Below are 23,881 nucleotides of genomic sequence, written 5' to 3'. Positions count from 1 at the left end.
GTCCTTTCCCTTGATTGTGGATATCAAGTCTCTCTCCAGTCTTTTTACAATTTGAACTTTTAAATCTTTCAAAAAGGTCTTGTTTTTAAGCTTCAGGTCTTCCCAGGGCTCATTTATGCACCATTGACTCCTGCCTCACAGCTACACACTATTCCTCTTGTTGCAGAGTAGTTTCTAGTCAAACAGATGAGGTTAAAATAAACGCTAGAAAAGCATCCTAGATTTCAAATTCAATCAACTCTGATGTATTTAACGGTTTGTAAGTCATGGCAAGAACCAGATGTTTGAATTTACACGTCAAGCAATTTTCACCTCACCTCCTCTGCAGGTAATTAACTCCTATACGTTCGACATGGCACAGGCAGTGCTGAAAAGCCAGCACACGCCCACGCCCACTCACAACATGCGGCACCTTTCTAACCACTGCTTTCTTCACACGTGACGTTTTGTGTTCATGTAACTGCACACAGGCAGAAAACCCAGAGACAGACGAGTTCAGAGTATAATGAGACAACATCTGTTTGATAAAAGCATAAAAACAAACACAGCAGGAAAGTGATATGAGAAATATTTCTTATTGAGGTGGACAGCCAGTGAAATGAGTGATGGATTACAGCAGGAGGAGAATAACAGAACCGAACAGATCACCAAGGTTACCATGGCATCCTTCTACTCAGCTGTCGACATTTTGTGGAGGAAGAAAAAAACAAAACATCTATAAAGCTTTTACACTGTGTACAATGAGCTTTTTTTTTAGAATTCCATTAAGACACTATATTTTATTCTTTCTTTGTGTGCAAGTTACAAGTTCATGGCAGAAATTACAATATAAACACTGTATGTGCGCATCATGGTTGAAGTAATCGGGGTTTTACAGCTACTGTTGGGGCTCATCCACCTCCAGAATCCGGCTGTTCTTCTCACTTTTCAGGGCGGGGGGGGGGGGGGGGGGTAAAAGGTCGAGATGCCTTCTTGCACAATTTACAACATCTTCCTCTTCTCAAACTCCTGCAGAGATGGACAACAGAGGGAGAGAAGAAGAAGACACCACATGAAACGAAGTAAGATAGACAGCAGTGAATGATTTATTCATGCAGAATTCACACGGCTCTGTTTTTGATCCCATGCATCACATCTGCAGTTAAGGCGGGGGTGGGGTGGGGGGGGGGACAGACGCAGCTCCAGCTTTAGAGAGAGAGCCTGTTGTTGTTTTTTTTTTTTTTCCTGGAGAGTGCAAATCATGTCGCGCTGTACATGTCAGTAAGTTCCAGTAGTTAACATTAAAACAGCTCACTTCCTGTGATTGTTAGAAGCTACACACCTGCAAAATAATGAAAACAATCTGATTTATGTGAGGTTACGGTTGCTGTGTTTATCAACACAGTCCATGCATGTGACTACAAATGAGGACGCATTATGACAGCCATTAAAAAAAGGGCTGTGGCTATTTACATATTCAATTTGGAAAATATCACACAAACCGCGGGATGATAGAATATGTCGTTCCCCTCGGATTTTTCCATTCCAGGCGAGGAAAGTAACTTAATGCAAATGTCATTTATCAGGTCTACAGAACACACAAATGCTTGTGCACATGTCGGCCCCATCCCTCTGTGATCTGCGGATACCTTAAGGTCTACTGCCACCTTGAGGAGGAAACATTTCCAGGATTCTGAAATGTTTGAGAAGAAGCCTCGGCCTCTCTCAACCTCGTCGTCCTTTGAAGGACGCAGCGAATGAGGACACATTTTGATGAGAGTGAGGCCTTGGTCACTGGATTAAAAAAAAAAAATTGCTTAGAGATGAGGTGCAGTATGAGCACACGGTTCAGTATTTAGGGACAGAGCTTTAGAGGAAATGAGGACAAAAAAAAAAGAAAGAGGTAAAGGGACAGGAAGAGTGGCATGGCTAAAGGATGAGGAGGTTATTTGTGACATAAGCAGACAGATTCTTTGTTGGTCCAGGACAGCAGAGTTACTCAAGGCTACAAGACAGAAATCACGACACAAAGAAAGGTAAGAGCAGAGTTCTTGGTGACAGAGAGGTGGGAAAAAAAACCCAGACGTTTTTGTGAGACAGACTCTTGACAAGACAAGGGGGGGTGTAGGAAGGTGGGTGGGGGGAGTAGAGGTTGCCACTCAAAGAGAGACGGATGAAAATACCAAGAAGGACTGAGGAGAGAGGAAAAAAACAAAACAAAAAAAGACATGTAGGAAAAGCAACACATTTACAAGCTGGCAGTGACAACAGCTTTGACACACATGAAGCCTGGAGTGAGCCGCTGTAAACCTGGTGTGCGATCTCTTTTCACTTGTTTTTTTTTTTTTTTTTTTGAGTTTTGGAATTCATTACGCAAACAAAAACTTCACATTCTGTTTGACGGCACACATCTGTCTGTTCATGTGTGCACGCCTGCTGTGCTGTGAATATTGAGCAGGATGGAATAATGCGATCTGCTGCGACGATGAGCCACAGATATTTTGTAAACAAGTAAAAAGTTCCTAATTATTCAACCCTGCACACGATCGAGGTCCTTCTCAGATAAACACGTGTTTTCTGATATCCGGTCCTTGCACCAGTGGCACGGAAAAATCCTCAAAACTCCAAATCGAACTATTATAGGCCACGATATACACGAGTGTTAATGTGAGTGATGTTTGTGTTTAGAGTTCGGTCACTTAAGGTAAGGTGTCAGTCTACCCGTTTCTACCTGTGGTTTCCTTCATAGCTTCAAAGTGGGCGGGTTAAGTAGAGAAAAAAAAATGACATCACATACTTTTATTGACACTCGGGAGATCATTTTATTCCAGTCCGGCGTCTGCTTTGGTGCCGCTTGCCTTTATTAGCAGTTCAATCAGATATTAAAAATGTAAAAAGAATGACTTCATAGTTTCATTTTGGATTTAAACTTGTGTTTTCTTGTAGAATAGTTTCTATCATGAAGTGCACTGTCTGATTTTTCTTGATCACATTACTGTTGAATTTCGTTTCTCTAACTGTCTCGTGTGTATTTGACCTCATGTATGTACTGTATGTGTGTATGATTGAGTTATTTGTATTTTGATGTTTTTTAAAGGCCTATCTAGAACATTTACATCTTAGTGAGGTTAGAGATGCTTTGGTGTGAGGAATACGTTTTAAAAAGCAGCATACTTGTGCCAATAGGAGTATATATAATAATAATAATAATAATGTCAAGGGCTTCACCCCAACAAAACCCAGAACAAGAACCTACATGTGATTACAAATTGTTTGTTGTTGAGGCCGGAATTAAAAGCAAAACATGCAAAAGTAGATCAAGTTTCTATCAAAGTACTGACTAAAACTTTAAAGCTTTTCAGCGTATTAAGACACAGATTGTTTCAAAAGGACACACGATTCCCCCTAGTGGTGTAGTACTTCAAATCGGTCTTGGTGTCAAGACCACTTTTTGAAGGTCTCGGTCTCGTCTAGGAATCGAAAGCATCTTTACTCAATCTTGTCTCGGTCTCAGACTGGGTGGACTCTAGGTTTTAAATCAAGACTGGTCGAGACCACCACTGACAGGCTATTTTTCCACGTCATTACTGGGATTAGAAGGAACACGCCCCTTTCTAGAACAACGAATAACTTCAATTCATTTGTAGTTTGATTTTTTTTATGACACGCCCTCTGCACACAAGATGATGATTTTTCATGGTCTTGGTCTTTGTCTTGGCTCGGTCTCGATCCCTAAACGTCTTGTTCTTTACTTGGTCTTGGAGCACTCTGGTCTCGGGTGTGTCTCGTACTCAGTTAGTTTGCACTAATTCTCACTTCCTGAATTCCTGCACCCACTCTTTAAGAGTGTCACCTTGCACTTTCAGTAAACTCAGTGCTGTGACAGAGTGAAATCAACTCTTCCTTTAAATGACAACACTTTCTTATGAACCTGTCAACCAGATGTGCGTGGTACAACACTTGGGTTTTGATTAAAAAATAAAAATAAAAAAAAAACAAGACCTGAAGCCTGTCATCATATTGTCTGCTCTTTCTTTACTCACACCGAATTGTCAAATAGCTACAAGTTATTATTTCAGCAGAGACAGTGGCCTCTATTAACTACACCGGCAAACTACATCCTGTTTCCTCTTAAACCCAGTTGGCAGGGTGCATCTGTAATCATTATTATGATAAATATAGCGCGAGGATGTGTTTTGGGGAGGACAAAAGCATGTTCAGCAGTGTTTGTTAAGGATGATGATGTACCACTCGGGGGTTAAGAGCTTTCTGACTGTCTGGCGTTAAAACATTTCCTTGACTGGAATCATCTATAAATACCAACACGCGTCTTTTTGTTCCGCATAAACATTTGATGATGCACAAACATTCTGTTTTAAAGTTACTGCGAAGGAAAGCGCAGCACACGTCTTTTAGTGTTCAGTCTAGAAATGGAAGTTATTCTACAAGTTAACGCTTGCTATGTACATATTTAAAGAAAACACTGCACTCTGTACTGTATTCAGTTAGTTACTTATCTCTCTCACTTGAAGTGAAGATGCATGGAGCATCATTTGCTGATTTTCAACACTCATGTGGAGTCTCATGCAGGCCGGTCAGTGACACTAGAGAGATGCTCTGCAGCACCCAGACACCGGGGTCATCGTCATTTTTCTGCCCACACACACACAGAGCCTTTAACTCTGCTCGCCTCTCCTACATGCTATTGCGTCAATTACAGCGATCAATGGAACTAACAGAGATGCATGAACACAAGAGTGCAGCGAAAATGAACAAACTGCGTCGCATGTTTTTCATCATTACACACAATGATTATGAATTAAACTTCGGGAGGGGCGGAAATGTGTGTAAATCTATATCAGCGTGCAAGAGTGCCAGCAAGTGCTAATGAAAAAAATATGAGATGATGAATGGGTGTAATACATGCTTTCACTTTTTATACATCTTGTTAACAGGGTTTCCCCAGAGATAAACTGGAATAAAAGGGGTAGTGGCGCAGACTCCTGCCCTCGTCTTCTGCCTTTCTGTAACGCATATTAAAAGTTCTGTCACAACCTGACAATAGAAGGATACAAAAAAATAAAACTACTGCCTGGTAAACATCCTCACAGCTTGGTGATGAACGACTGTGCTACGAGCCTCACACCATACTTTGTTACCACATCACCTTTGCTAGACGGCTGCTCGGTTGAAGCTGCTAATGCATCGAAATAATGAAAATCATGTGCAAGGTTGACTCATGTAAAAGCTCTTTAGAATCTCATACAGCAGGTCAAAGTCAAATACTGCAGTTTATAATTGGTTTTTTGGTAATATTTGAAAAGCTTTTTTTTTGGTTAGAAGCATTTACATTTCTACATCATGCACATTTGAATGTGACAGAAATAATTTGAATAATAAACCCAGGAAGTAAAGATGAAGGGAGAAGCCGGAAGGGGAAAAAGAGACGAACATTAGTAAAAGGAAAGATGATGGATGGTAGCATTTAATAAAAAAAACATGAACAAGAAAAACATCTGAGCCTGAAGAATTTTGGGGGGGTTTGTTTGAATAATAATTTAAAAAGGCGCTCCGAGAATGTTTTTGTATGTTGTGAACGCAAAAGAAAGAACTGTGACTGAGAGATGATACTGAGATGAATGTGGTTAAAGAAAAGCTTTTTGTTGACAGACACATTAAATAATGCTGACTCATCTATCTGTTCATAAAGTAACATAATTGATTTTTAGTGTTCTTAGACGTCTACTACCTAGAGATTTTTTTTTCCCACGAGGGGAAATTCTGGTTATTGAGGGACATGCTTTTCACACATAAGCCCAAATGACCCACAGGCACAAACAGGACCAGTGGACATGCATTAGGAGAGAGACGTCAGAGTGGGACTGCTTCACACTGCTACACAGAGAGCGCGCCCGAGCGGTCGGGGGTTCAGTGCCTTTGCTCGGGGGCAACGCGGCACCTCTCCAGCTACCAGACCATCTGCCATACTAGGGCCCACACCGGGACTTTAACCGGGCGACCCTCCGGTTCCCAACCCAAGTCCCTACAGACTGAGCTACTGCCGCCCCCCAAAAGCTTTAGAAAACTAAAAGAGATCAGAAGTCCAATATGTAGGCTACTGAAAAATCCCTTAGAGAAGAAAAAGTCCTTCATTTGACATTCTCCTCAAGTTAAGGTCTGAAAATATGCAGTAGCAGCTCAACTTTAAGAATCCCAAGTAAAAGTAGCTTTAAGCGGTGTTCCCTTCAAAGCGTTATTATGTTAGATCATTTTCTTGCAGGAACAAAAGGACTCACCTTGAAAATAGTGCTGCCCAGCTGTGCAGGGGACATGCTGACTACGACTCCAGCTGACTGGAGGGCTGCAATCTTCTCTTTGGCACCGCCCTTTCCACCAGCGATGATGGCGCCGGCATGGCCCATCCTGCGACCTGGAGGAGCAGTCAGCCCGGCGATGAAGGACACCACGGGCTTTGCATTGGCACCCTGGACAGAGAGGAGTAAGAGAAAACGAGAAAAAAAAAATACATGAGCTTATAATGGAAAAAAATAAGAGGGGGAATAAGCTCAAAGGAGGAAAAAAAAAAAAAAATCGAGGAGCATAAAAGCAGATAAGACGCAAGAAGGAAGGGAGCAAAACAAGGTGGGGGGATTAAAATAGGGAGAATTAGTTTTCTGCACCTACATTTCATTCGTTCATTAGATATTAAACAGCCAATCTCTTCCAATTACAGAGCCCCAGTGGTAACAGGCTTGTCTAAGCGGCCATCACTGTCTCAGCCTGCATTATTAAAACAAAGGGTCAATCAAGCCATTTAATTGCATGGGTTGGTGTATGACCAGATAGGGGCTCAGACTCCTGCCATTTCATATCATCTCATTTCTGAGATGGTAATTAGTCATGCAGGCACTGATTAGCTCAGCGCCTGTCTGTGCTGCTTGCTCGTTGATGGATGTTAGGTTCAACAGTTAAGATCATTGCCAAGGTGAAGAGAGCTAATATTTCATCTTCAGCAATAACATCGTATCCAGCACAAGGGACAGAGTGTACACGTTTGTGTGTGTGTGTGTGTGTGTGTGTGTGTGTGTGTGTACCACGTAATGCAGCTAATAATTCATACTTAGGAATAACATCCTTATTGTAGAAGATGACTTTGTGTACTCATACACACACATTATGTCCCGGGCATTCAACAAAGGTTGTGGTTTTTGCAGAGATTGAATGTGGCGAGTTTCCTTCAAAAGACACTCACGTCTTCTGCTATTTCAGCTACAAAAAAAATAAATCAGTCCTGATCTGACACTGGCAGGAACAAGACAGCAGCAGCTCATCTAAACTCGGGATGACCTTAAATAATTAAGAGTAGCAGGCCGTATCTCAGACAGACAAAGATGTTGAGGACCTTGGCTGGAAAACGCACCACTAATGAGACATTAACACTTAGCGCCGTTAACGTCAAAGTGAGCGAGAGAGATGGGAGACCGACTTTAAAGTGCTCCAAAATATGTTACAAGCATCTGTGCTACGTTTTGCAGAAGTGTAAGCACAGAACAAATTAAGCAGCAGAACTCCGCTCGGTGTTCAGGAGTCGGATCACGTCCTGAATAAACAAACCACCCTCGTGTGAATCAAGTCTTAAATCTACCTCAAACGAAAGGGGTTTAATTACTCTATTAATCCCTGCATCCCTTGATACTAAGTGCTAACAATGCATACAGGGAGGGGGAGTCATACTATCACTCACTTCTCCCCGCTTTGTTTTTTGGTCTTCTGCTGTTAGCAGTTCAGATATATTACCTTAATTATGAGACCAATAGGGTAGTTCCCACAGCTCCGAGTGCCAACATGACTGGAGGAACGCTTTGTTTTATAAACACAGAACAGCCGGCTCCAAGGTGAAGAAACTGCATTCAAAAAGCTTAGAGGAAAAAAAAAAGCCTAATGGAGACACATGTACACCACTATAAAAGACAAACAGGTACGACTAAAGCCGGCATGTGTGCGCGCATGTGGAGCTTACAAACACGCCTCGTACTCGCACTTCAATCTGCGTGTCCGGTGTTGTTTCCGTAGAATTACAAGGGGTTTAGTTAAGCTCAAAAGAAACAAGCTGGTGCTGGAATAGAAGAGTGTGTGTGTGTGTGTGTGTGTGTGTGTGCGCGTGGGGGGGGAATCAGTAACCCCCCCACGGTTGCTAAGGTACTCCGACCTACTTGATATGCATGAAGCAAAATTGTAATATGGTTATTCTGTGTAAACCTATTCCTGACTTCAGAAAGCCTGTGAGGCAATGATAGGCAGACCCTTTGATACAGGTGACTTTTAAACCACATTACGTTGGCAAGAGTCGCAGACACTGATGAAGACGGAACCTTGAAATATGCCCCGCATCATAAAATCTGACAGCAGAACCGAGAGGGATGAATAAGGATTTCTCTCTCGAAATTTTGCAGAATCAAGGCAGCGGTAGATAAACAGACAGCAGTAACTCGACTGTAACACTGATGCATACAAAAATCAATAGTTCTTCACCTTCTGGTATAATGTGGCGTTCCTCAAGTAGGGGTTCAATATATTTAATGTTGCATGACACAAATCAATCATGACTGTGGACCTTTTTTTCACTGAGCAGTTTCTACTTAATGTGTCCAGTGTGGCAGAATTTGTCAAGTTAATGTGAAATGTGACGTCCTAAAAAAAAAAAAAAAAAAAAGAATAATTTTCTCAAATGGCTTCTTTCCTATGAGTGATGGTGTCATACATGGACACACATCTTTAAGATAAAGTTGAGTTGATCTCACAAGTGATTCCTGTTACCTGTTAGAAGTCTTCTCACTGGTTTGGAGGAGGCTTGTGGTCTTTCACTTGGATCATCCAAAGGCTGACCCTGAAGCGTGGGTCTGATAAAATTAATAAAGATGAGCTAAATACTACAAAAGTGTTTGCTGAAGCTTTTTGACCTCTTCAAGCCTTTCGCTCTCCATGCACCCTGGTAGTTGGTGAAGTTGTGCGAGAACACCCTACTCTGCTTCTTCACTGTTCGGGAGAGAACAGAGTTTGATTTTTAAAGACATGCACATCTGACCGTAGACGATCTGCTGAATATTTTTTTCATCGTGCTGGATTTTAACAAGTATTTGCTGTTTTAATTTGTTATTTTATTTATTTTCTACAAAGCTAAGTCAAGTAACTTGTCATATGTATTTCTGCACATCTTAATGAGTTCTCTCCTGGTTGTATAAAGGTTCAATTTAAAAAGTAGGTAAAATCAAACGATGTTTAGAACCAGTTTCGTCTGAGATTCATTGTAAGACTACTTGAAATTTAACTTAATGTGAGGCTTTGATTTAGTAAACTAATATCTGATGATTTGTAGCCTGATTTTTGGTTTTATTTTCTTCCAATTTTATTACTCTTTTTGCATCCATGAGAAGGAGATTTTATCTTAGAGAACAACTTCATTTTGTTTCATCTTGTCTGAACCAATCTGTAGGTTGGGATGTATCTGTTTCACTAATGTAATTTCTGGTAGACTCGGATGATGTTTAGTCAAGTCTGAAATGTGGAAGGAGTTTGGATCTGGAATTTGCAGGATGGATGGATGGTGTCTTACTCAAGTTATCAGGCATCTAGGGAGTCCATCAAATCCAACCAAATCTACAGAGTCTTAAAAAGCAGGTTCACACTTTGTCAATTTATCCCAAACTTTAACCCTTATTTGTAATGCGTTTCCTTCACGAGGAATAAAAGGTTAAAGCAAAAAAAAAGAAGGTGAGATTTAGAAGTCTAGGGGCTGAAATGATCTGAGCAATGCAGTTATGAAAAGGCCAGAATTGATACTATTGACGACTATACTTAAGAATGATGTTAATGCAACAGCTAAGAGCTTTTAAATCCCCATTTGTCCTCTAAGAAGTGTTAATACAAATCAACATTGAGCCAGTTCAGAGCTAAAAGTTCATATTATTGGTCAATTAAAGAAATGTTTCTTGTTGGAAAAGATGAATACGCTGTCAATATTTCACACAGCAGCCCACGCATTGGCATATTCTACTTGATCAATAGAGAGGAGAAAGAATTGTCATAAAGTTTAGGTCTTCACAGTTTGGTAGGATTTATTTATTTTGGCTGAGCTCACCTGCGGTATAGAGTTGAGCTGTGCTTTGCATTCAGAGAAAATTCACACCGGGGAGCTGCCCTGGGTTTGGTGTGGTGGGGGACATGAATTCTAATTAATTCAAATCAAGCAAAGTTCAGTTTGCTCCTAGAGTAAAAACAATGTCTCCAGAATTCACAAAAACAACAAAAACGAGACATAGCCAATTCTATTGTGTAGTACTCTATACAATTGACTTTCCACGGGAGATCTGCAGCTTACTCTCAAGCTGTTTTTTTTTTTCCGTGCATGTGTTTCATTTGAACTGTCCCTCGCTGTCAACAGTCTGGTTGATTTGGTGGGGAGGTGGGTGGGTGGATGGGGGGGGGGGAGGTGTGTGTGTGTGTGTGTGTGTGTGTGTGTGTGTGTGTGGTGGCGTTGGAACTTTATTTGTTGAGTGAGAGAAGTTATTCTCCTGAGACGCCAGCAGGAGATTTGCATGCATTAAAGGAGCCGAGGGCAAATCAAGTCCAATCCTCAGCTCAAGAGAACCACAAGCACAACCACAATACACACACTGAAGAACACCACACATTCACGCTGAAAAATTAAAAATTATCTTCTGCAAGGAGCAAAAATAAATTTAAAAAAAAACACCCGTCCAGACACAGACCAGGTTGCCTACACAAGCCAATCATCACCTCACAGCTATTAATCACATGTGGGCATAGCTAAAGGTTCAGTGCTCATCAACACTGCAGATTTCTCGAACATGTCCCCTGAATCATCCCTTCATGCCATCTGTCAGGCTTTGTCTTCATCATACAGAGGGAGACAACTAAAGAGAGAGAGCCTGAGGCTGTGATCAAAAGGCAAACACTTTCATAATTCCACCTTGTTCTCGACGCACGATGGTTTCCCAGTGTTCACAGCAGATCTCAAACCCTCAGAAAGCTAATTCAGAAAAGAATAAATATTTCATACGAACAGATATATCTGCAGAGGTGAAGCGCCCAAGCCGAGGATATTACAAAGAGAGCGAGGTGAAATAATGGGTGTACTGTGTGCTATCTCCTTACAGAGTTGTGTTGTTTGAGGTACTCTGCTGCGTTCTCCTCGGCGTTGCCTCCGATTTCTCCGATTAGGATGATGCCCTCCGTCTTGGGATCCTTCAGGAACACCTCCAGACAGTCTATGAAGTTCGTACCATTGAATGGATCCCCGCCAATACCTAACAGGAGATAAAGCAAACGCTTGTTGTATGCTCAAGACTCCCGAACCTTTCCTGGGAATATGGGAGGATCACGTGGATGTGGAATAAGAAGCAGGGTCGTGCCTGAGTCGTTCTTATCTTCACAAAAGTACTTCTGGGTTCACTGTGGCTGCAGGAGGAGGGGCCCCGTTTGAAATGTTGCAACTAACCATGCTACTGACTCCACCTTTAAAGGTACAATATGTAGAATTTAATAAGAATGTTTACATTAAAATATCTAAATTAATAAAAAAATGACTAAACCTGTTATTTTGTTGTTGTTGAGTTCTTACATTACCTCAAATATTTCTAACGGTAATCAAAGCCAGAGAAAAACTTTATTTTGTAGTTGTTACAGACGTGTCTTGTCGTGGCGGCCAACATGACAGACACAAAATGTTTATCGTTGCCAAGGAAACACGGGATGTTACGTCAAAGACCGCCGCATAAGGAAGCGAGAGCTGCTACTGAAAGCTGCCGTAGTGTTGCTGTATGTGCTGATGTGATAATAACGTCATGTAAATTATACATGGATACATCGTCCTCAGGTCGGTTTCACCCGTTCGTCTTGACTACGGTCTAGTTGGAGTTCGTTGTCATGGGGGGGGGTTAGGGGGAGGCAGAGAGAACTCCCATGATTCCCCGCAAGCCTCAATGTCATCTTTTTGTTATTGTTTTGATTGAGAGCCCCCTGGTGGTGGAATATACATACTGTGAGATTCTGTGAATTTAATCTCCCACATAATAAGGAGTCTAAAGGCAACAGATTTAATTATTTTCCAAAGTTACAAGGACTTTATTTTTTATTTTTTGGTATAATGTTATACTTGACTGAGATTATAAGAACCACATTTTTAAAGGAACTTCAAAGTCTGTTAAATGGCACAACCACCTTTAATACACCATGATCCCTGCGTGGTAGCTGAATCATGCTTTTCCTTTCATATCTCTGGAACAGGCCTTACAAAAGGGACCAAAAGTCATTTTAAAAAATGACACCAGAATCTAGGAAAGCATAAATAAGCATACACAGGACACTAACTTCAAAGACAAGACATCACTGTTGTTATTGGATGAATTTAAAAAACCTGGACACACCAAGGGGGGAAAAAAAAGTGACGTGAATAATAATTAAAGAAGCACATTACTGGCAACAAGGATGACGGTGATTTTAAATAATGTATCAAAAGTCATTTGCTGTAGCCTCTAGGTCATACTCAGACTTAAGAAGTCTCCAACAGAACCACCAATAAACCTTCTTAATGAACTCTACAATATTTAATACTGTTGCCACGCTGGCTTTATGAAGTCTGGCTGGAGGACACTCTATAATTAAAATGTCTAAATAATAATGAAGCCAAGTTGTTTTCAGTTAATTCCGGTGTCCAACCAGCCCTTTAATATCGACTTGCTGGTGGCAAATATGTCGGGCCATAGGAATTTGTTTTGTGCACAAAAGTTAATAAACATTTGCAGGATATCTAGAGTGTGTGTTGAAATTTAAAAAAAAAACAGTTGTTCTGAGCATGCAAAGCAGCATGAAGAGATCAGAAAACATGGTGCATGGTGGGGGAATCTCAACCAATCATTTCAATTAAAATGACGAGGAGCTGCACATTATGGATTCGGTTCAGTTAGTGAGCTACAGATTTGAAGACAGCCTACTTCACAGTAATAATGAGCCAACATGTAAATCAAGGCTGCGAAAAACAGTGCAGAAGACGAGTAAGATAACGGTAAGTTTTAGAACGGCCTTTGGAAGCTTTGAAAGTTGCAGAAATGTCTAAATTACCTGCAATTCATTTTAAGAGAGATTTAAAAGTAGGCAAAGTTTCCACTTGCACCTGAGCATACTTTTCAGTCTGTTCAAGCTCAATAACACCATTCAGGGATAGCAGCGACTTCAGTGCTCACAAGTGGAAGGATGGTGAAATGTTGTCGAGTGCTGCTTCAATCACAAAGTGTCTGATGAGGTGAGCCTATCGGATCACACCTTCTCATTTCTCTTTAGTACGAGGGAGTTTTTAATCTGTCTGCAACTTTATTGAAAGCAAAAGTATAGAAACAACTATTTTAAATAGAAAATATTTTTTAAATGAAAGATAGAGTCAGTAGCTTTTTCCTAAAAATTAAATGCAGACTTATAACAATAATGCCACTGATGGGCCTCCATACATGTGTGGTGGTGACTGTGTGACTGTGTCTGCAGAGAGCCTGACCTGTACATGGATTTTGATGTTTTGGTTTGTTTTGGTTGACACGGAACGTTTCGCGGTGGGGAGCTGGTGTGTTTCCTCCAGCCAATGACAGCGCAGAGGTGAGTTTAGTAGTGGATGCAATTCAGTAATTGGACGGGATTTAAATGCGGTGAGTATGAGGGATGTGGACGTAGCAGCAATGAAGAGGAAAACATAATCATAGTGAGGCCAAACGCAGCCCTCGTTCCAAAACGAGGGTAAACCTTGTCTTGGCTTTTAGCTGGGGACGCGGAGTTGCTCTGCTTTCTGTTGATCAGGCAGACACCAAACACCAGCGGTTAGCTTGTGCTAGCATGCGGTAGCTTGCAGTGTCGCTACAGACAGTAACGTACACACTACCTCCTGCAGTGAGTGTGTGCTTCTAGGGGTGATGAGCCCAGGAGGATGGGAGAATGTTGTGTTTACAAGCTGCTTCAATCAATGCTACTGACTCTCACTTTAAGTTGGTATGTAATGTTGAAAGCCTCGTATGAAGTTAACATTCTGCCTACCAGCCAAGTTGAAAACATTTATGATTAAACGATTCTTCACAGCAAAGAGGGGGAGCGATATTTCAGAAAATATTTGTCTCTTTAGCTCAGACTTACCTGTTGTCTGCCAACCAAAAGAGTAGTGTTACTGTGTGTTATAATTAAAGTCAATAAAGGTCATAGGTCACTCACCGACACAGAGAGACTGGCCCAGGCCGACTTGTGTAGTTTGGTGCACGGCTTCATATGTCAGTGTTCCCGATCTGGACACAATGCCTGAAATCAAAGTTAATAAAACACTTTATGACGGCAGTTTTTGCAAAATCATAACCAAACCACTTCTCCAATCAACGGCAATAAAATGATAGAAACTGCAGCTGTGATTTTGCTTTCCAACGTTGGCTGAATTGTTGCATCCTGACAGCGGAAACAAATGAGATAATTTCACATCACGGTGCTGTAGCAGCTGCTATGTTTATGCTTTGGGAATGATGACAGTTGATGGAGTTTAAAAACAGACTTCCTGTGAAGGTTCGCTGGTCAACAGCAGCACACGTTGCTTATCAAGCTGACAACAGCAGAAAAACTCAATCGAAGATTAAAGTACAGTTCAGTAAAAAACTTTCAGTTGTGAAGAAAGTTATTAGTATGGATTTTTATCTTTTAATTATTTCTCATCAATCACACTTCAGTCTTTAAAATAAAATGTTGTCGGAGAGGTCGGGAGGTGAGATTCTGTTTTTGGAGACTTACAGTGAAACCTGAATTCAGCATTTAAAAGGATAGCTTGTATTTTGGGGAGCGGTTATGTTGCGCGCCCCATGTACAGAGGCTGGAGTCCTCGTCGCAGCAGCTGTGGGTTTGAATCCGACTTCATCCCTTTGCTGCATGTCATCCCCAATACTCTGCTCCCAACATTTCCTGTCTCTCTTCAGCTGTCATATCTATTAAAGGCAAAAGGCCGTTTACAGTGCCAATTCACAACTTTTCAAAAAGAGCAGGTCTAGTCTTGACTCTGAGATGGGGGGGGGGAGGGGTCTCCTCAGGTAAGACGTGACAGGAAAAAAAAGACGTGGAAGTAACGGACAAAGCAACAGAGTCCGCTATACAATGCTATAATGAGAATATTTGCCTTTTCATCAATGCTACCTGAAGTTTAACGGAATCACAGCATCGACAAAAAAGTGAAGAACATACTGAAGAACAGAAATGCGGACGTTTAATCATGTCATAGATCATAGTGATCATAGGCAGACCATCAATGCACTGACTCCAGTCACAGTATAGAAACGTCCCTCCCCCCTCCCATTGGCTCGAGCTGAATTCTCTGGATAATATCCTGCTGCGTTCTCACATCAGCCCACTCGGACTTGCTGCAGAAGAAATACTAGAGGTCTGGCAGGAGAGACTCCGGGTGAAGTCTGAACGAAAAATGTGGCTGTTTGTGTTCACACATACTGCTCCTCCAGCAAATATCTGGAGTTTTTCAGGAGTGTGTGAAAGCCCTATGTGTTGCTTTATTTACAAAGACCCAACATTAATCCACCATGATCCCAGCAGTTTTAGCACAGTAACAGTGGCAAAGAAAAAACTGCCTTTTAACAGAGAGAAAATCTCAAGAAGAACACGACTAATGTTGAACAGCCGTCTGCTGCTACTGTGTTCACGCCAACAGACAAGGCAGGAAACCTCACCAATTCTTCCTTTCTTGTGGATGTGCCCTGGCATGATCCCAATCTTGCATTCACCGGGCTGCAAAAAAAATATTAACGTAATATTTAAAAGTCAAATAAAAAAATATTTACAATCACATAATACTTCTGCTTTTTTTTTTTTTTTTTTTTATCTCGGGAAATCTTCTATCACTTGTTCCCCAGCTGAACCTGAACTCGCTTTACGACTCTTTCCACTGCAGAAAAGTTTTTCTTTATAGAATGCAGTAATCTATTATTTAGCTTTTCCCCTACTCCACGAGTTCACTTTAAATAACCCAGAACAAATCCGATGAATATTCACGGCATAAATCCCCACGAGTAAAGAGAAACTTCTTCAAGTTTTCTTTGTCAAAATGAGAATTTAGCCATACCCCCAAAATCCAGGAAACACTGGATATTCAACCCATGAAGTTATCATTATTTATCTGTACTACAAACATAGAGCAACACAACAAAGAAAACAGCTGCAGAAATAAATAATTCAAGCGTTTAGCTGCCTCTTCTAAAGCTAACAATGCTAATGTGTGGCATCTGTCAGCAGAGAGTGTGTGTGTGTGTGTACTTACATTGATGACTCCTGGGCAGTTGGGGCCTATGAGGCGCGTGGTGCCCTGGCGCAGCAGCTTATGTTTGACTCTCACCATGTCCTGCTGGGGGATGCCCTCAGTGATGCACACCACCAGAGGGATCTCTGCGTCGATGGCCTCGATGATGGCTGCTGCCGCGAACGGAGGGGGAACATAAATCACAGTGGCATCGGCCCCTGTGCCATCCTTTGCCTGAGGCGGGAAAGCAACAAAAAAATAAAAAATAAAGACGGAATAGAAAAAGGTAATGTTGGTGCATTAAAATTGGAGATCCAAAAGTTATGAAATAGTGCCACCTAATGTTTCTTTAAAAACCATGTGTAAAGATTCACAGCCCTTCTTCTCTGCAGCACATAATGTCAGCTCTGAACATAATTTAGAGATTTTTAACACTCACAGATAGATAAGGTTAACATACATACCTCTTTGACGGAGTTGAAGACGGGCAGGCCGAGGTGCGTCTTCCCACCTTTTCCAGGGGAAACACCTCCGACTAACTGGGAGCCATAGTCAAGAGACTGCTGACTGTGAAACGTTCCCTACAAGGAAAAGAGGAGGCAGTGTGTGTATGAGTGTGTAATGAAGTGGGGGTACAACCATTTCTGCAGCATCAACCTTGAGATATCATTACAGACAGAGAGGAAGGAGGAAATATGCTGCCATTCAGGATTAATCACCTGTGCAGCAGAGGAAAGGGATGGAAAGAGAAGTGAGGATGAGGTTTTTTAAGGGGACGCAACTACAAGTTATTATATATATATATATATATATATATATACACCAGCAGTATCTGATGAATCGAGATTAAAAGGCTGCTGACTGATAAATAATGATGTTTTGAGTTAAGTAAAGTCACCTTGCAGAATAAAAAAGAAAACAAAAACAGCTTAAAATGTGATCCTACACTGATTTGAAATGTTTACAATGAAAGATGGTTGACAAGATTGTGTGTGTGTGTGTGTGTGTGTGTGTGTGTATATATGTACAGTTTGTGGTCCTGTGTGTGCGCACTACTAGGAAAAGGTGTGTGTGGTGTGTATGTGTTGTATGGTGGTTAAATGGTAAATGGACTTCAGTATTATAAAGTGCTTCTGACTACTCAAAGCACTTTTACACCTACACATTCACACACTGATGTCAGAGGTTGCTATAGTAACTATATTCCATTCATACACGTTCATACGCCACCGATGAAGCAGCAGGAGCAACTTGGGGTTAAGTGTCTTGCCCAAGAACACATCGGACATTTAGCTGCAGGAGCTGAGGATCGAACCCCCGACCTTCCAATTAGGAGACGGTTGACTCTACCAACTGAGCAACGTCTGCAAAATGTGCAGGGTCCTTTTATAAATGTGTTTTTGGATTGAAAATGTGCAGTGTGTATTTGAAAGAGTTTGTAATGTGTTTATTTTTGCCTCCTGTGAAGCACGTTAAGTTGACATTTGTATGAAATGTGCTATACAAATTGAATTAAGTTGAATTAAATAGTCATCACAACACATTTTGTCTGTTGCAGGGACGTTTCTTGTACTTCACTAAGTTACCTGAGTTTTAATGTAAACTTGAAATGACAAAGGTTTATAAATGTTCCTGATTTGAGAGTAAGTCTTTATAATCTCAGACTGTTATTACTTGTCTTTTGTGGTTGGTACGAATATATCAGAACCATTAGTGAAGAAAGCAAACTAGATAAAGCAGCACTAAATAACACTAAAGGAAAAGGAAAGTCATTTGGTTGGAGAATCTTCAGAGTGAATCTCACATGTTCTTTCCTGTGAAAAACGAGTGCATTGCTGCAGTGTAAATTGATTTTCTGCTGAACACGTCCTATCAGTCTGTAGTCCGTTAATTATTACTGAAGATGCTGAAACAATATAGATAAAGCAGCCAAGGGTCATAACTACAAGTGCAAATAAATGACCCCCCATGTAAAAATTAAAACTGGCCTATTAAAAGGAATTAGAAGCTATGAATCAGCAGTTTTCTCCTAAATGAAATATACCCCTTAACCTTGCTAACTTTGCTGCTTTTTTGCCCGTCATTATTATCGCAAATGTTAGGACAATAAATTAGAAAAATGGCTTGCTTATCGGGCCAGAAAGACACCCGAATGTGCACCCAATAGCTCCCGCTTCATTTCTCATCCTTTTCTAATTATCCGGAGTGTTCACTGGAACTATATTTAACAACCTTTTATTATGTTGAAGAGAAACTAGAGGATGAAAAATGGAAAGTGCATTGAGGACGGAGGGGGGGAGGGGGGGTATAAATCTGTAAAGTCCACGTTTCTGGCTTGTTGAACACACTAGCCAAGATTTTTTATTCTCCTTGACTGGACACAGATCAAAGTGAATCACCTGAGCTGTTTCATGCTCTTGAAAAATAACTTGAAGGATCAACAAGCGTGTACACAAAGGTAATGTTATTTTGTGAAAGAACGGTGCTCTAGGGTGGAAAAATGAAGGCAGAGTGAAACTCTATTTCACCCAATCTATCTGCAATGATACAAAACGGATTCTCCAAGGACAACTTTTAGCAATTACAAAGACATTAAGTGGATCGTGAGTAATATTTCTAACTTCACTGAGTGAAACACTTTCATCTATTCTCAACATTTACTCCATTCTTATCATTTCACCTTGTACTGTAATTCAGTACACTCTAGAGATGCTCTGATTGTTAACATCAGGTCCATTACCAATACTGATGTTTAACATAACTATCACCATTTTCCTTCTATAGTCATTTTACACGTGCTTTAAAGAGGTCATATTATGCCCTTTTTGGGGTTCGTATATTTAATCTATGTACCTACTAAAGTATGTTCACAATAGCTAAAGTTTGAAAAAAAGTGTCTGTTTTCATGTACTGCCGCTCCATGCACCGGCTCGCTTCTGACTCTCTCTCTAAGGCTCTGAAGTGCCCACGTTCAGAATCCCCACGTGTGCCAAGTCTGATCTGATTGGTCTGATAGATGTGCCTAAACATGCACAGGACACTTGGAAAACACACTAAAGAGCATATAAAACCAGAAAAAGCATAATATGGGACCTTTAAATACTCAAAGAACAGAACTGAATAGTATAGACAAAAATACAATAGAACAGAATATAATAGAATTGAACAAAATAGAACAGAATAGGATAGAACAAAACAGAATAGAAAAGAATAGAACAGAGCAGAATAGAAAATAGAACAGAACAAAAGAGAATTTTCCTTCCGCAGGGGAACAGAATAGTAAAGGTATGTCAGGATTTGTGTGATTTTGGCTTCAGAATCTGCTTTGTAAGATGTTAAAGATAGACGAGCAATAATAGAGTTAGAACAGACAAAATACATTTGTAATTACAAAATTTGAAATATGCATCGTATAAAAAATACACACTTTCTAGAAAATATAAAAAGTTTGAGGTTTGTTTGAGACCATAAAAAAATATGTGTTCTTGCATTGAGAGTTTTTCACATCAGTTAATGCACGTGAAAGATGTTTCACATCTATTATCATCATATTTACATGTCTGTTTGCAGAGAGAAACAGAACAGACCTTCAAGAACAACGTAGAAGGCCACTGAGGAATATTTCCAAGTCTGAACTGATGGTACCCGATAGAGGATATTATACGTTGCATTGTTTGAAAGCTTCTAAAAAGAACTGTAATTTGAGGTTTTACAAGAGATGGAAAATATTACAAATTGTACACGTCTTCTCCCATGCTAATAAAAAGGAATAGACGCACAAAGAATGTGTGAAGTGTGTGTGTGTGTGTGTGTGTGTGTGTTTAGTAAGGAAAAACTGAGATTTCACAACAAGCGTAGAGTTATCTGAAGCAATAATAAAGTAAACATATTGTCATGGGTAACTGTAAGGGTCAGTACAAACCTGCTTCCCTGTGAAGCCTTGGCAGATGACCTTGGTGTTCTTGTCGATGTACAGGTTTTGTCTCGACGCTGTATAACAGTGCCTGACTCCACACTGCTGCACTGAAAAGAGAAAGTAACGCGCTCATTTTAGGTGACACATCCATGCGTTGGTCAATATTATCCAACAAAATATAGGCACAGAAAACTCCCGATGCATTTGTTCAGCAGTCACAAACGAGTACATGTCAACAATACTGTGACAACAGAGTAAACAGTAAGTGGTTAAAATGAAACTGCCTATTCATTTTGCTTCCACCTGTGTTTTGGTAACTTTCACTTCTGCAACAGCTTGAATTTCCTACTTTTTTTTTTTTTTCAAACTCTATGGCTGACCTTTATTGCACTTGGCATCACAACCACACACAGATTTTCTTCGATGTCCTTGAGATATTTAATTATTTAACTAGAGCTGTTTGCTTAATCTATGGAGCCGTCAATGGACGTTGTCAACAGATGAAGTAAAATGGAATATATGGAGCACATACTTTGGCTCACCGTCTCTGTCGTTCCCAGAGCATTTCCATCATGTTTTGAATATTGAAGCCATCTTACATGGAATTTGGCTTATTGTCAATGTCAGGTAATAATGATGCGCGTAAGAGTAACTTTGCAATAACTTTTTTTTTTTTTTTTTTTTGAAGAAACTTGGTGGGATCATTTTGTATGCTAGATCCAAAATAACATACAAGTTTGATTATATTTCATCAGAACTTGTAAACCTTTAAACAAAAAGCAGAGGTATTTACATGATCTGAGTAGGAAGCTAAAAAAGACAAGACATTGAGTCTAGGGCTGGGAATCTTTGGGTGTCTCTCGATTCGAATTTTGATTTGATTGAGAATGTATTTTCGATTCCAAACGATTCTGGATTCATAATTCAAAGTCTATTTTTGAATTAGTACATACTTCAGGATCTACTCCAGCCATCTGTGAGACTGGCTGAATTTGACTACATTTCCCAGTGTTTTAGGGAAAAGCTCACAGGGAATAATCACCCAGCTTTGCATTTTTCTGACTCTTCTAGCTCAGTTTTTCCTCATGTTTACAGTGTGGCCCAGTTCAATCACAGCTTCAATCCAATCTGTTTCCATCAGCTGCAGGCAGCTGTTTTCAAATCCCCAGCTTAGAAACAATATAGCAAGTAGCAACACTGATTCGTGTCAAAGGGTAAGTAAGGGATCTCTGTTTAGTTTTATTTCTAATGTGAGACAACTGATAAGACAAAGACTAGATCTGTTTTATAACAACCTCACCCTATAGGTCAACCGCACAACTGCACAATATACAAACACCGGACAGATATTTAACCTGAGAGTTTCATTTATTTTTAGGTCTTAAATCAAAGCTGCTTTTCTTTCAATTCATTTAGAAAAACATTCTGTTATATGCACATTCATATTTCACTGTCTACATTCAATCAGGGATGCATTTTGTAAAAAAGGTTGCCCTCTTTTTTAAACTTGCACCAGTTACACAGGTTAAAGTAAAAATAACATTTCTTTGATGAAATAACCAGAACTAACAACTATAATAAAGGCTTACATTTGAAGCAAATTAATGATTACTTATTTAATATTGAATAAGTAATATTGACTGCCGAGGTGCCCTTGAGCAAGGCACCGAACCCCAAAACTGCTCTGGAGCGCTCGCTGTGGGCAGCCCCCTCACTCTGAGACCTCTCCATTAATGCATGTCCATAGGAGTGTGTGTGTGTTTCGCCCTGTGTGTGTTCATGTTCATTAGACAGAGTGTAAAATTGAAAAAAAAAAAGAATTTCCCCTTGTGGAATTAATTAAGGATAAATTATTATTATTATTTTATAATCATTTAAGGTTTGACATTTTCACTAAGCCCAAAACCAACATCAACCAGGCAACAGATTACTTTGGAAGTTTAATTCATTTCATTAAATCTTGAATTCATTTCATTAAATCTTTAATACATTTATTCCAGAAGAAATGAAACATTAGCTAATAGCCATAAAAATTAAAAAAAAAACAGACTTCATTCAGATTTTGCTAAGAAGGGCAGGCTATAAACTACATCCATCCACTCTTCAGAGCACTATTTTCACACATTCTTAACAACAGCTGCTGCAATAACTCTACTCAAATACAAGGGGTCACACACACACACACACACACACACACACACACACACACACACACACACACACACACACACACACGGTGGCTTTGAAGGTCAATACATAGATGCATAAGAAAACATGTTGATACCAGATGAACAGATATAAAAAACATGGGCTCCTAACAAAGTGAAGTTAGCAGCATTCACCCTCACAGACTGAACTTTGCTCTTCTTTCGGTGCCTTACTCTGCACAACTTAGTCAATGGCACTGTGCAAAGTTCAGTTGCTCACTTGTGTCGTAACTTATTGACAAATACCAATAAACTATTTATTTTTTTAATATCTTGCAAAATCCATTGCTGCTACCTATCTCACATCTCTGTAAACACACCGGTTGCAGACAGACTGAAAGAACAGCTACTTAAGCTTACTATAAACACTGCTGAGTAAATACTTAAAATGATCTACTCAACCAGCAAAAACCAGGCAGAGTAAATGGACAGGCTGCATTTGGTCAACAGGACATGCAAGGTCAAAGATCGGCACTTGCTCTGCCCTGGGAGCAGGCTAACATGGGGGGTGAGATTTAAAACGGGGCGTCCTGGTGAAGCTAGCTGGCTGGCTAACTGTCATTGAGATTTAAACAGAGAAGTCGGTCGGCATGCTAACGTGGCTAACTAGCCTGTATGCTAACTGACAGCAAACCAAAGGAGCTTTAGTAGCTAAATGTTGGATCGTCCGGAGCTCAGTTAATATTGTAAACACAGCAAACGAGTACACGTCTAAGAGACACACTTAAAAGTTAAACATTGTATGTGATAAAACATTAAATTAAGTAAAATACTTACAAAGCAGCCTGGCAAACAACCTGCTGTGAGACATCTTCGGTCATTCACCAATGACACCAGCGGATGAGGACCCGACACACGGAATATAGCTGCCTACACATATCCCCAATTAAATAGTTATTTTTAAATTAGTTAAAAAATATATATATTCCTGTCACCCACCGGTCTTCAGGCTTCTGCTGCAGACAGTGAGTGATTTTTGTCCTGAGCAGTTCATTCAACACATAATACAGATACTGAACTATTGTTTAAGGCAGTACAAAGGATGCCTAAACGTACAAGGAGTTTTGGGTGGTGTAGTTCTCTGCAAAGTGAGTCAAAAAACAACAACAACAACAACAAGCTTTCAGCACTAGAGGGCGTATTAACCACATAATGAATTTAAGTAAATGTCACCTAAAATAAGAGTGTGAACATTTCAGTAGTTTTGACTTCTGCAACTGCGATTGAAATCAATTGCTAATCTCAAAGTCACACCATAGTGTTTCTCTAGAAATAACAAATCTGTCATTTTTTCAGTCAGTTGAAAAAGATATATAGGTGGTAGGAATGTGCAAACATGTTAACATGTGATGGTTTCAGAGGGCAATTCAACCAGCAAAAGTTGTCATCTCTTGTGTTTGTCTATAGTTACATACGTACTTTTTATGAACTTTTTTTTAAAAT

General features: G+C 40.2%; 1 protein-coding gene across 1 annotated transcript; it reads right to left on the bottom strand.

The window, feature by feature from the left end:
* Positions 1 to 556: 556 nt before the first annotated feature.
* Positions 557 to 23,314, bottom strand: suclg1 (succinate-CoA ligase GDP/ADP-forming subunit alph). Its single transcript, XM_061059394.1, has 9 exons — positions 23,216 to 23,314; positions 20,238 to 20,338; positions 16,780 to 16,896; positions 16,337 to 16,549; positions 15,750 to 15,807; positions 14,248 to 14,331; positions 11,155 to 11,306; positions 6,276 to 6,464; positions 557 to 1,008 (listed from the first exon to the last, which is right to left on the bottom strand). Exons 1-9 carry the CDS (start codon positions 23,247 to 23,249, stop codon positions 982 to 984), a joined length of 975 nt encoding a protein of 324 aa, XP_060915377.1. The 5' UTR covers positions 23,250 to 23,314; the 3' UTR covers positions 557 to 981.
* Between the last annotated feature and the right edge of the window lie 567 nt (positions 23,315 to 23,881).

The sequence above is a fragment of the Labrus mixtus genome, chromosome 2 (genome assembly GCF_963584025.1).
Source record: "Labrus mixtus chromosome 2, fLabMix1.1, whole genome shotgun sequence".
Taxonomy (NCBI): Eukaryota; Metazoa; Chordata; class Actinopteri; order Labriformes; family Labridae; genus Labrus; species Labrus mixtus.
The sequence above is the reverse complement of the archived record's forward strand: the minus strand, read 5'-3'. Positions and strand labels throughout refer to the sequence as shown.